The 14,438-nt window shown below is 39.4% G+C and overlaps 1 protein-coding gene across 5 annotated transcripts in view; it reads left to right on the top strand.

Moving 5' to 3' along the window:
• The first annotated feature begins 691 nt into the window (after positions 1-691).
• PPP1R12A (protein phosphatase 1 regulatory subunit 12A) overlaps positions 692-14,438 on the top strand; it is a 166,306-nt gene continuing 152,559 nt past the window's right edge. For 3 of the 5 annotated variants that reach the window (XM_024257405.2, XM_054527432.1, XM_054527434.1), the window contains exon 1: positions 897-1,140. In XM_024257405.2, the coding sequence (XP_024113173.2) occupies positions 904-1,140 (237 nt within the window). In that variant the 5' untranslated portion in view covers positions 897-903. Of the gene's footprint in view, positions 1,141-14,438 lie in introns of all 5 variants that reach the window. The other 2 variants (XM_024257404.3, XM_024257406.3) reach the window with 2 other exon arrangements.

Here is a 14,438-nt window from a genome sequence, read left to right as displayed (position 1 = left end):
ACGAGACAGGCTTAAAGCACTGAAGGAAGAAAGAAGAGAACCCAAGCGTGAGAGAAAGCAAAACAAAACAAGTAAAGAGAGGAAGAAAAACATTTCTAAAGTAGGGGTTGGCAGGAAGCCACCGCAATTACCGCAGGTCAACCCTTGTCAATAGGTGGTCACCTCAAGAACTTACCATTAAAACCCTCGGCCACACAGACCCCACTTTTAAAAGGTTATTAATTCTGACATGCCCAAGTTCATCTGAGTTCCTTAGAAAGAGCAACCACCAGCACCTACTTCACGACCTATCCTCCATTCCATTCAAATAACGCAGCCAATAGGAAAATCCTCCGCCCTGAGCCAACGACTCGGCGTAGCTGAGACAGCCCGGGAGGCAGATCTGCCCTGTAGAGCCTTGCGGTTCCACTGCTGGACTCCGGATTCCCGGGAGCCCCCAGCCCGACAGGACAACCTTCCTTCCCCGCTTCCTCCTTTCCAGGTCTGTCCCAGCCCCCGCAGCCTGGGCCACACCCGCTTCCCTCCGTTGGCCCAGCCACCCCCGCCGCAGTTCGCGGTAGCGCTCTTCCTGGGGCGGGCGCAGGCCCAGGGCGCATGCGCACTGGTCGAAGGGCGCCTCCCAGTCCGGATCTCGCGAAGTTACGTTAGATTGGCCGCCGGTGACGGGTGGCCGTGCTGGGGGCGGGAGGGCTTCTGTGGTAGGAAGGGAGGTCCGCTCGGCCGGGCGCGCCGCCCCAGTGCTCTGTGGGATACTGGAAGTCTCGAGCGTCTCTTCCCGGTTCCCAGCCCTCCTCTGGCCCGCACTCATAGAAACATTCACACACCCCCTGCCTCCCCTCTCTTCCCTCTCCGCCTCCCCCTTCCCCCCCCTCGCGATAAGAAGACCCGGCGGCAGGAGAGGGGATGAAGATGGCGGACGCGAAGCAGAAGCGGAACGAGCAGCTGAAGCGCTGGATCGGCTCCGAGACGGACCTCGAGCCTCCGGTGGTGAAGCGCCAGAAGACCAAGGTGAAGTTCGACGATGGCGCCGTCTTCCTGGCTGCTTGCTCCAGCGGCGACACGGACGAGGTCCTCAAGCTGCTGCACCGCGGCGCCGACATCAATTACGCCAATGTGGACGGACTCACTGCCCTGCACCAGGTCTGTGCGCCCCGCCGCCGGCTCTCCTGACCCTGAGGGTTCTCTCGTCGGCCTCCTGCCGGGGCCTGCCCTCAGTTCTCCACCTCTTGAGGCTGGGGGCGGCGGGAGACTCCCTGCTGCGGGGTGAGGGGGCGGTTTCCCGAGAGGGCGGGAGAGAGAGCTGGTGGAAGGGAGGGCGCTGGGCTTGAGGCCCCCCTTCAGAACAGTTGCTGGTGGAGTTGGGAACCGGGTGATTTCCGGGGCATAGGGGAAAAGGAACTGGTCGTCTTGGGGCCCCAGGGCCATTCGTGGATGAGTCTGGGATTTGGGGTCGAGACAAGGAGGGGTGTAGTGGGGTTGTGCCTGGGCCCCCTTGTCAGTGATATATTCGGAGGGGTGGATGCTGAAGGAAGAAAACTAACAAGGGGCATTAGGGACGCTTAGGCAGATGAACATCTTTGACTTGTAGGTGGGCATTGGATTTGTTGCACTTTTTAGGACTTGATTACAAATGATGATGATAATAATAGTAATCTAGAGCCCTAAGCTGAGTGCCCTGAGCGAACGATTTCCTGTTTTCTCATTTATTACTCTTGGTCACTGGGGAGGGGAAAACAGGGTGTAATTAGCTGATCTGCACCGGCTGAAAGGAAGGGGATGGAAGTGGGTAGAGTAAGGAAGCCCTCTAAAGGGCTTGCCCACCTCCGGACCGGAACGTGTTGAGTCTGATACTCGAAGTTTGCCGCAGTGTCGGAGATCCTTGAGCCCCAGGTCCTGGGGTGTGCACTGGTGTTAGAAAGAGAAGAATAAATAGGGGTCACTCTTTTCAAAGCCGGTTACCAAGCTCTGGTTTTTCTTTTGGGGGTGGGAAAAAAGAAAGCTGGTCACAAACTTTTCTCAAAATGGATGCTTTGTGCATGTTAAAGTTTTATAGTAGTCTGATTGGGATCTCTCAATGTTAGCCAAATAAGGAGAAACTATTGGCAATCCAGAGATAATGTCGCCTTGCCTTTAACAGGCCAAAAGCAACACAACCACGTAGAGTTCTGCATAAAAAGCAATTTTTAAGTGATGGTAATAGGTGACAAGACATAGACTTTTTCTATTTTCTTAGCGGGCAACTTGGAATAACTGTAATAGAAAATGACTTTGCAGCAATAGCTTCCCCTTAAAATGAAAAGACTTGTAAGCTATCTCAAAGTTGCCTTGGTTGTATGTGGAAGATGCATAGCCTTATTTTGAGTAATGTTGTAGTAAAAACTTGTTTGGGAGTTTGAAACTCAAGGCTTTATATTTCATGAATATTAACTTGATGCCGTTTTAAAAAAGGTGTGTAGTGACATTTTTCCTTGTGCTGCTTACTGTTTAAGGGAGTGATGACCATTTTAAATTTTATGTAATGGAATTCTCATATCAGACTTGGAGTATAGCCTTTGTTTACAAAGCTGACTGGATACATTGAAATGATTGGCAAATTGCAGGACAAATATGGAATTTAAAATGTGGCACCCAGTAAAAATATAGCAGGGTGTCTAGCGCTTTCTCAATTTCATTAATTTAGATTCTCTAATGCATAGCAAACTTTTTATTTGGGTGAAGTTTATTTAAGGCATATCATAACTCTTAAGATTTTAAAACCATGGTGTTGAGAATGAAGGAAACTTTTGGCATTAAAAATGATAATGTAATTTTATGAGATGAATCTTCAAATTTCTTTCAAGTGTACTTTACACGTTTTAGTGTGAAACAGATTTTGAAAGACGATTATTACTGTAGGAGGTCAGGATAATTGGATAATGGTTCGCATCAATATGTTTTATTCAAATTGTCGAATAGAAATTTAAAGTTACTATTGTTGTGGAGGAACCCAATTGTATTGGCCTAGAGGAAGACGAAAAGTTTTGATATTTACATTATTGTAATACAGGTTTAGGGAGGAAGAGAAAATACATTTAACTGCCTTCTTAAGATCTTTTTTTCTCCTCTCAATATTCACATGTTACAAGAATTGTCAGACTTACCAATGTCTTCCTGATTAACTGAATTCAGTGGTCAGTTTGGTGTTGTGTAGATATATCTTTATTGGGTATTTTGTTTTAGTTGACAAACAGAAGTTTCTAAATTTACACCATTTGCATAATATCTTTCTGTCACTTTTTGTCACTGTGAGTGTGGGTTTGACCCGATAATCTCCAACCGCCTCCCCTTTTCCATAACATTTTTCCTTATCTGCAAATTCCTTAAATCAGCGAAGCCAAAAAAGTCTTTAAAATATCAAGCATTAAAATTTTTGTTATGTTTTCTTCACTCTCATTTCTTATTTATCAACTCTTGTACTTTTTTCCTATTGTTACTATGAAAACAGGGAGTTCACTTTGGGCAAATTTAGAACAACAGTTAGTGAAAGACAATAAATAAAATTAAAAACCACACACACACAAGACAATTTTAAGCTTTTAAGAAATCGCTTGAACTTAGCTTGTTTTCCATACTTAATTATAAAAACTAAAATCACTGATTTAATAGTCCTTGAATAGTTCTTTAAAACTTTAACCTCTCAAAAGATCGTAGAATACCTAAAATGTATAACCGGGTTAATTGTTTATTGTTTTTTGAATATTCATTTACTTTTTGGTTTTGATCAAGTGTTCTAAATTTCATTGTCAAGAGGAAAGTTTTAGGAACATCACAGCCCACAAATATACTTTTAAAAATCGAATATTTTGCTTTTATTTTAAATATAAACAGCTTATATTTAAAGGTTTATTAATTTGTTGAATGTGCTCCCTCATTAGAAGTTATAAAAGATATCCAGTCTTCAGCTGTTCTTTTTGTATAGAAATATGTCCTCTATATAGAGGAAAAAGCAGCGTTTCTTGTCGAATTTCCTATCTTAGTCTCCAGAATAGCCTTTCTCCCCCACCCACTCCACCCGGGACCTGACCCCCGAAGCTACAAAACAGCACAAAGTTAATCATAGATATAAATTTCTAGTTTTTCTAGAACCGAGGTCTAGAGTAGAATTTCATTATTACCAATGGGGCAATAATCAGCTTCTGATTTTATAGCTACCTGGTAGAGTTTTACAGTATGTGATTATATCTCTGTTTTAGCATACTTTATAAAGATTTAAGGAGATTAATGAGGTTATATATAGAATGCCTTATTGCTGATTCTTACTGATACTGGTGTGCATAAAATACAGGGCTGGGATTTTTCTCCAGCAGTTTTGAGTTTAGCCTGTTGATTTTAACCTTAAAATCTTTTCTTTTTCCTCTGTACCAGTGACTTCCAAGTCAGTTTACAGTTCCCTCATTTCTGCAAAGCTCCAAGCCTAATTTCCATTTTTTGGGGTTACGTATTGATTTAAAATGAAATATTAAATGTATTATAATTTTATATTTAATAATGTCTTTTAAGTAGTAATATAGTAAATACAGGTTCACCCCCTTTGCCATAGAATGGCAACTACTGTATTCAGGTTAACCTTTGTGATTTCTTCAAAGGATTTCTTATTGTTCAAATATAGATTTTCATAGTTGCAATTCAGTATTATAATTTTACATTTATCCATTAACATTAGAGATACTTATCTTTAGACTTTACCAGCATCCTTTTTAACTAATTATTTTAAAAGTATTATTAATTTGGTTATAAGACAATTTTACATCGTCAGGAATTTCTTTAAATTCAACCTAAAACAGGTCTATCTTTCCTCATCAAGCCTACTTTTCTCATTGATGTTCCTGTTTCTGTTAATGATGTATTAATCTTTAGAATCAAGTTAAACATTTTAGTTATTGTTTACTCATTCCCCTTGTCTATGCATAATCCAGTCTATCTTCTAGCTCAGTCTTTTCTTTACAGTTACCTTGGCATTAGTTCTTTTCTTTGCCACTTTTTACTGGCAACCTAGTTCATACCTTTATTATTTTATTTTATTTTTTTGAGATGGAGTTTCGCTCTTGTTGCCCAGGCTGGAGTGCAATGGCGCTATCTTGGCTCACCGAAACCTCCACCTCCCGGGTTCAAGCGATTCTCCTGGCTCAGATTCCCGAGTAGCTGGGATTACAGGCGTGTGCCACCATGCCCAGCTAATTTTGTATTTTTAGTAGAGATGCGGTTTCTTTATGTTGATCAGACTGGTCTCGAACTCCTGACATCAGGTGATCCACCTGCCTCAGCCTCCCAAAGTGCTGGGATTACAGGCGTGAGCCACCGCACCTAGCTTTATTTTTATCTCTAGAGTATAGTAATAGCTGAATTGTTTTTCCTGCCTCTATTCTTTCACTTATTTAATCTAGCATGCATATTGCTGTCATATTAATCTTTGAACAGTATCATTCTGATGGTGTTACTCCTCTCTCTAAATTTGGATATAGTACATTTTATCATTTAGTTTATGGTTGATATATCTCCATTGTGTTGTATCCTTTGTAGAAATTGGTTAACTTGCTTACATTTCAACTAGATCTTTACATTTTTTATTTCCATGCTTTTAGCCATGCTTTTTATCCTCTCTCCCTCGTTTCCCAATTAAAATTCTAGTCATTGTTCAAGATTCACATTCTCTTTTCTGGGGTGTTCACTGTACCTTATATTCTGCCTCTCCTGCAATAAAAACACTTTTTACTGAATAGTGTGTGTGTTTGTCTTCCCTTGTAGCCTCTGAGGACCTAATCTTCCACAATTTTTGTATTTCCAGAGCGTAGCACATAGTAGATGCTCACTAAAGGTTTATTGAATTTTATCTTTTTACCTCAAATCATCAATAGGAAGTTTTAGTTATTTGTATGTTGTGAGATACATTTTTGAAACCTTCGCATCAGATACTTAGCATATTGTTCTTGCACATAATGGAATTTGTGTGATTATGAAACAAATTAAAAACTTTGTTGTAGATTTCAATATATTTTAATATCTTGAGATTTTTTAAAAATCTTTTTTTTTTTGAGATGGAGTCTCATTGTGTCACCCAGGCTGGAGTGCAGTGGCGTAATCTTGGCTCACTGCAAACTCCGCCTCCCAGGTTCAAGTGATTCTCCTGCCACAGCCTCCCGAGTAGCTGGGATTACGGGTGCGTGGCACCATGCCTGGCTAATTTTTTTTGTATTTTTGGTAGAGATGGGGCTTCACCATGTTGGCCAGGCTCATTTCGAACTCCTGACCTCAAGTGATCCGTCCGCCTTGGCCTCCCAAAGTGCTAGGATTACAGGTGTGAGCCACTGTGGCCGGCCTAAAAAATTCTTAATATCGACCTCCTTTCTATTAAATTCTAAAGCAGTCTAGATATTGGTTAAGTGGTAGAAAAATATTATATCCAGTTGAGTCATTAATTAATTACTCACTTTGTAAGAGTCTGAGCTAGATCCTCTAGAGCGGGGGTTCACAAATGCTGGGCTGTGGACAGGCCGGTCCACGACCTGTAAGGAACAAGGCCACACAGCAGGAGGTGAGCGACACACTGGCAAGCTAGCATTACTGCCTGAAATCCGCCTCTTGTCAGATCAGCAGCGGCATTAGATTCCCATAGGAGCACGGACCCTCTTGTGAACTGCGCTTGTGAGGTATCTAGGTTGCGTGCTCTTTATGAGCATCTAAGGCCTGATGATGATGTGAGGTAGAACAGTTTCATCTGGCCCCATCCCCAACCCCCATCTGTGGAAAAATTGTCATTCACGAAACTGGTTCCTGATGCCAAGGTTGGGTACCACTTCTAGAGGAATACAAAGTAGGATTAGTTCCATGTTCTATGCTATTACAATTTTAAAGTAGTTTTTCTTTTACTTTCCAAAACAGACAGACTTACAGATAGGTTTAATATGAAATCCTTTTGCTCTTAAAATACAAATTTGGTCTACTTCTAAGGGAGCCATTTTAAGCATCTTTGTAAAATATGTGATCCTCTCGTCAGTAAAAGGAATACTTTTGTGTAGTCTTAAGATGTGAAGTGTAAAAGAGACTGGAAGCAATTAATTTTGAGTTGCTTGTTAGCAAATAGTTTGATTACTATGTAAAAATCTGAATTAAGAGTTTATAGTTTATAACTCTTTACCCTTTTTTTGATGGAGAATGTTAAGATCTTGGAAGAACCTACTGGATAACTTTTAAAGAGCATTAAAATTTGTGTCTAAAAGAATGTGCAGTGTAAAATATTTCTCTACGTAGTTTTCTTTTTAGAAAAGCTGTAACACTTTATGCTCGTGCCTTTCAAAAGTTTTTATTGAAATCATCCTAAATGCATTTTTAAAAACCTACCTAAACAAACAAATAAAACACCCCAACCCCAAACTGGCCCCTCACTTCCTACAAATAAGTGGGCAACCCTAGCCATATATGGGGTGTGCTGGTAGGGCACCAGTGCCCACACTGCTGCTGTTATAATGCTTTTTCTGTAGTTGCTGCCTCTGTGCTTCCTGGCAACACTTTTGTGGTCTGACTTTGAGGTGTCATAACCAAGACCATCTTTCATGTGCCTCAGCTACAGTATGATTGCAAGCTGTGACTGAGCATTTTCTATAGCCAGGTAGAAACACTGGATGGAATAGAGGAAATGTTTTTCATCATCCATTTGTTATTACCACATTTAAAAATTACAGTTCACATAAGAAAAGTATTTTTAAAATCTTATTAGATGATTTTTAAAAGAAAACTATTTAAAAACCTTTTAATGGGGGAGGCATAAAACATTGTTTTGTTACTACCATGTTACTTCTTGACACTATATGAAGTTGCTATTTTCGTTGCCTCTGCCTGCAAAAAATTGCCATCTTTTACTCCACCCTTCTTTTGAAAGTTTTCAACAATAAGGTTGAAAAGATGATGAGGTATTGGCATTTTGGTATACCTCTTTGAAAGATTGAAGAACTCTAACAGTTACAAGTTTATTCTCAGTTGGAGTCAGATATGTAGTAGCCATGACTTAATCAGTGTTTTATTGAGGAGCAGTGCTTTTCCAAACAGTAGTTTAATTTTCACAACATGCTTTTTCACTTGCTCAAGGTTAACAAGAAAATAAATGGCAGAGCTGGAATTCTTATGCAGGTCTGTTTGATGCCAAAACTCAAACTTTACCTTATGCCAGGTATCTTCTTTGAAGTCTGAAGAAGAAAATATTCTTAAATCTTTTCATCATTATGGTGGTGTTTAGTAGTTGGAGGTTTCTCTGTAAATTAGCTGAAAATCAAGTGAAACACACATATAATTTTTTTCTTCATCCACTTTTGTTTTAGCTAGCCCATACTTTTAAGACCTTTCTATGGTAATTGAAGTGCAATAGTACTGTATCTAAATTAATCTCAGAATTCAAAATTGTCCTAAATTTTAGGAAGTGCCAAGATTATTTTTGACTCACCATTATGTGCAGAATACATCAGCAGCAACAAGAAACACTCCTTTTTTCAGGACATAGAATTTAATTTTTAACTACCTTTATTTTTCTTTACCCTAATAGCAATTTATATTGTTTCAGTTGTTGGGTGTGTGTGTGGGTGTGTATGTGTGTTTTGAGACAGGGTGACAGACTCTGTCACCATGGCTGGAGTGCAGTGGCATGAACATAGTTCACTGTAGCCTTCCTGGGCTCAAGTGATCCTCCCACCTCAGCCTCCCGATCAGCTGGGAATACAGGCATGTGCCACCACTTCGAGCTAATTTTTTTTTTTTTTCTTTGACAGGGTCTCCCCGTGTTGCCCAAGCTAGTCTCAAACTTCTGGGCCCAAGTGATCCTCCCACCTCAGCCTCCCAAAGTGCTGGGATTACAGGCGTGAACCACTGCACTCAGCCTGTTTTAGTTTTTTTTAATCATTTACAGTAAATTTTTTATACATACGTACATGTACATATTTGATTCTTTTTAGAGACAAATTGTAGGAAACTTCATACCATGGATACTGGGGCGGGGCAGGGAAGAAGTCCCTTAGGTACCCTTAAGGTAGGGGACTTTGATTCTTTTTTCTTTAAATCTCCTTTTGTATCTGCATTTTGTTTTAGTAGGTACACAATAAATATTTAATGATTAAAAAAAATTGGACACAATGTAAACTAATATTTTGAAGAGCAGAATTCATAGAATATTAAATAATTGGGTAAATATAACACACTGACAAACTTTTAAAAAGTCCTAATAAAAAAGCTTATATCAACCACTTACTTTTTTAATACTTACAATGTAAAGATAGCCATTATTACAATCAGAACATTTATTAGGTGGCTGGGTATGGTGGCTCACGCCTGTAGTCCTAGCACTTTGGGAGGCCTAGGCAGGCGGATCACCTGAGCTCAGGAATTTGAGATCAACCTGGCCAACATGGCAAAACCCCATCTCTACTAAAAATACAAAATAAAAATTAGCCAGGCGTGGTGGCGCATGCCTGTAATCCCAGCTACTCGGGAGGCTGAGGCACGAGAATCGCCTGAACCCAAGAGGCAGAGGTTAGAGTGAACTGAGATCATGCCACTTCACTCCAGCCTGGGCGACAGAGTGAGATTCTGTCTTAAAGAAAAAAATTATCGGGATGTTAGATTTATTTTTGAAATGAAATCTGTTACTGATTATCAAGACGCTTCAGTTTATGTAACTTAGTTTAAAAATTCTTTAAACAAATCCTTGAGTGTTCATTTAGAAAAGTAATCTCTAGGCTGGATGCAGTGGCTCACACCTGTAATCCCAGCACTTTGAGAAGCCAAGGCAAGAGACTTGCAAGTTCAAGACCAGCCTGGGCAATATAGGGAGACTGTGTCTCTACCAATAAAGAAAAAAGGAAAGAAAAAGAAAAGAAATCTCTAGCATAGTAATATTAGAAATTATGCATATTTTCTAGTTATTTTACTCATACTTTTTTTTCCAAATAACATTTTTACTATGGCTCCCTCTATGTCAGTATTTTCTGACCTTATTAGTGTTTTGGTTGTTTATCTTTGCATTGTTATGCTAACCATAAAAAGACACGCTTGAGTTCTGTGTTACTGCCCTAAGTGTGCTTGCTGCTCAACTCAGATGCTCTTTCATGGGAGGAGACATTCCACATTGTCATGTGTTATATAGGCATTTCTGAAATGACATTCAGTAGAAACCATGGAAAGAAGTGAAAGCATTCCTCAGCTGTCACTTTTTTAGTAGTCTATTTAAATGTTATGTATATTAAATGAGATATTCTGCAGAGAGCTTCACTTAATAAAAAGCTTTACTTTAACTTGATGATTTAACTCACATTTGAGCTGAAATTACTATTTTCTTAGTTTAACATGACCTCTAACAATAAAATCATAAGATTGTGCAAAGCTCATATCATTTTCTTGAATACTGCATAGTGCAGAGGAGAATACATTTTGTGAGATGTCACTTGGCACCATCTTAAAGATTAATAACCATGTGGGAAAGTATATTTTCATGGACTGTTATACACACACACACACACGTACACGTATGCACGCAACCTTTACTTGCAATAAACATCCCAAATTATATATATTTTATTAGCCTTCAAAATTGTTTTAGATGGTTATAAACTTATTTGAATATTTATATTCTTTCATGGAACACTTCTAGAGCTTTTCTGTTGGAGTTTCAGCTCCAGAACATTTTTTTTAAAATATCCTCAGTGTTGAGAGTTTTTTTTTTCTTTCAGGATAGTTTTTAAATTTTGAAAATGATATCATTCGAAGATGTATCTGGTGAATAAAGGTGGATCATGTAGTAATCATGGTTAATAAATATCCGTGATTACATGATATTTTCTAAAAAGCTTATTCTTAACTGGAATATAATCATAAATGTCACCTTGGATTTAAGTTAACTCTTTACGTTGTCTGGATTTGAGTATGCTTCAGAATTTGTAAACCTAAAGTACTGTTCATTTGTGTTCTAGATTTTGATGAAACAAGTCAATGTTATAGCTTGTGAACGTAGTCTTTTTTGTACATGTTTGTGTTTTCTGCAAAAGATTTTGGTGCTGCCTGGCACAGTAGCTCATGCCTGTAATCCCAACACTTTGGGAGGCCGAGGTGGGAGGATCGCTTGAGCCCAGGAGTTCAAAACTGGCTTGGGCAACAAAGTGAGACCTTGTCTCTACAAAAAATTTAAAAATTAGCTGAGCATGGTGACACGCATCTGTGGTCCCAGCTACTCGGGAGGCTGAGGCAGGAGGATTGCTTGAGCCCAGGAGGTTGGGGTTGCAGTGAGCTGTGATCATGCCACTGCATTCTAGCCTGAACGACAGAGTGAGACCAGGTCTCACATTTTAAAAAAAGATTGTGATGCTGCTGTCTCTAGATCATGACACTATTTCATTAAGAGCTATTGTTTTTCTCAAAGATATTTTAATTTCTACAGTTTTTCTTAAAAGGTTTGGACAGATGACATTCAGCAATTTCTGTATTCCTTCCAAGTACATGGAATCTACTTAAGAACTCTAGCATATTCAAGATTTTTTCTTTTAAGATGCCTATTGCTGTTTAACTCTTCTAACCATCATTTTTTACAGTTAAAATACCTTTATATTGTTGATCTTCTCAGTGTTTTCCATTATTTTTTGATATACATGAAAATTTAATAAGTAATTATTAAGTCTTCAGTGTCATGCTTTTATATGGGTCTTCCCCATCTCTTTTTAAATTTTATTTTATTTTTTGAGATGGAGTCTTGCTCTGTCTCCCAGTCTAGAGTGCAATGGCGCAATCTTGGCTCACTGCAAACGCCACCTCCCAGGTTCAAGTGATTCTCCTGCCTCAGCCTCCCGAGTAGCTGGGATTACAGGCGTCCACCACCACGCCTGGTTAGTGTTTTTTTATTTTTAGTAGAGACTGGGTTTCACCATGTTGGCCAGACTGGTCTCAAACTCCCGACCTCAGGTGATCCACTTACCTCAGCCTCCCAAAGTGCTGGGATTACAGGCGTGAGCCACTGTGCCTGGCCTCTCCTTTTTATTTTTAAACATGGCTTACTTTTGTATGTTTAATGTTGTATGTGAATTTTATCCCAAATAAAAATAGGTGTAAAACTTTAAGAATAATTATTTAATTAAAGCACTAAAGACAAATGTAAAAAATTAAATGTTATCCAAAATTTTGGGACTGGACTTTGCTCCATTTAAAAGTTTAACATCCGTTTAAATATCTCTGTACAAGTATGTAATTTTCTATAAATGGGATCATACCTTATTTTCTGGTTTATAACCATTTTGAAACATTATGTATTTTAAGAAACATTTCTGTGTTAATGAATATTCATATACATTTTCCTTTTTAATGAGTATATAGTATTCCATTGTGTGTGCATGTGCATATACATCTTGGAATTTATTTTCCTAGTCTTTTCCTGATGAACATTTAGTATATTTTCCACTTTTTATTATATGGTGAATATTATGTACATCTTTTCTTTTTTTTTGAGATGAAGTCTCCCTCAGCAGCTCAGGCTGGAGTGCAATGGCGTGATCTCGGCTGACTGCAACCACCATCTCCTGGGTTCAAGCGATTGTCCCATCTCAGCCTCCCGAGTAGCTGGGATTACAGGCACCCACCATCATGCCCGGCTAATTTTTGTATTTTAGTAAAGATGGGGTTTCACCATGTTAGCCAGGCTGGTCTTGAACTCCTGACCTCAGGTGATCCATCCACCTCAGGCTCCCAAAGTGCTAGCATTACAGGTGTGAGCCATCGCACCTGGCCTATGCCATGTACATCTTTACTCGCTCATCACATTGTATTCCTTAGGATTGTTTCTTAGAAATCTTACCTGCAATCTTATGTTTTGCTCAAAATAACATGCCATTTAAATGATTGTTTATACAAAATACTTTTTAAAAAAATTTTTACTTTAAGTTCTGGTATACGTGTGCAGAACATGCAGGTGTGTTACATGGGTATACGTGTGCTATGGTAGTTTGCTGCACTTACCGACTCGTATCTAGGTTTTAAGCCCCGCATGCATTAGATATTTGTCCTAATGCTCTCCCTACCCTTGCCCCCGAGCCCCCGAGCCCCCGAGCCCCCGACAGGCCCCAGTGTGTGATAGTCCTCCCTGTGTCCATGTGTTCTCATTGTTCAACTCCCACTTAGTGAGAATCTGAGGTGTTTGGTTTTCTGTTCCTGTATTAGTTTGCTGAGAATGATGGCTTCCAGCTTCATCCATGTCCCTGCAAAGGACATGAACTCATTCTTTTTTTATGGCTGTATTCCATGGTGTATATGTGCTACATTTTCTTTATCCATTTCATCATTGATGGGGATTTGGGTTAGTTCTAAGTCTGCAAAAGACATTTTTAATAAAGCTTCTAGTATATTGAAAATGGAAAACTAACCATGAAAGTACTCATGTTTACACACTTGTTAAATTCATGTGATAATGTTATCCCCTATATGTCACCCATAGGCAGATTTTTGTTTTATTTATTGTTGTTTTTTTTTTTGTTTTGAGATGGGGTCTTGCTCTGTTACCCAGGCTGGGAGTGCAGTGGTGTGAACACAGCTCACTGCAGCTTCGACTGCCTGGCCTTAAGTGATTCTCCCACCTCAGCCTTTTGAGTAGCTGAGACTACAGGCATGTGCCCACCACAACGGGCTGACTTTTAAAATCATTATTAGTAGTAGTAGAGACAAGGTTTTGCTGTGTTGCCCAGGCTGGTTTCAAACTCCTGGGCTCAAGCAATCCTCCTGCCTTGGCATCCCAAAGTGCTTGGATTACAGCCATGCGCTACCATGCCTGGCTGAGGAAAATTATTTTATTGCTTTATTCTGTGTGTGTTTTTTTGTGAGAATAAAATTAGTTGTATTTCACTCAGAGAAGCAATTGCGGAAGACAAGGTAAAGTGTTCTTCCTTTTTTCTTTATGTAAGGTTTAGTTCTAATGTTTGAAAATTTTGAAGTTGTTAAAATATTAAGCAATATCTGTATTCATTTATTGAGCCTGTTATTCATTTAAATTAGTGAATAACTCATTCATGCAAGAAACAGAGAGAGATCACCATTTATCATATGTCCAGCACAGTACTAATCTCTAAAAACAATGGTCCCTGGCTACATGTAGTATACAATCTGGTTGAGGTGGCAGCATGAGCCGATGATTACAATGTAAATAAGTGGTAGAGTAGAGATACAAGGTGAAATTAAAGGCTTTATTAGGCGGGCTTAACCCAGAGTGTCAATGGGAAGACTTCCCTGAGAAAGCTCTGTAAGTTATAGGTAACTTATCAGCAGATGTCTTGAGCCTTTTATGACCCTATTCACTACTGGTTTGTCTTCTGAATGCCCCTGTTCAGTGTACCTTTTTGTCAGTTTCTTTCTTGAAGATGAATGTTGCCAAGGTTCTCATATGTCTA

This window comes from Pongo abelii, chromosome 10, assembly GCF_028885655.2.
Source record: "Pongo abelii isolate AG06213 chromosome 10, NHGRI_mPonAbe1-v2.0_pri, whole genome shotgun sequence".
NCBI classification, from domain to species: Eukaryota; Metazoa; Chordata; class Mammalia; order Primates; family Hominidae; genus Pongo; species Pongo abelii.
This window is presented reverse-complemented; position numbering and strand designations above follow the sequence as displayed.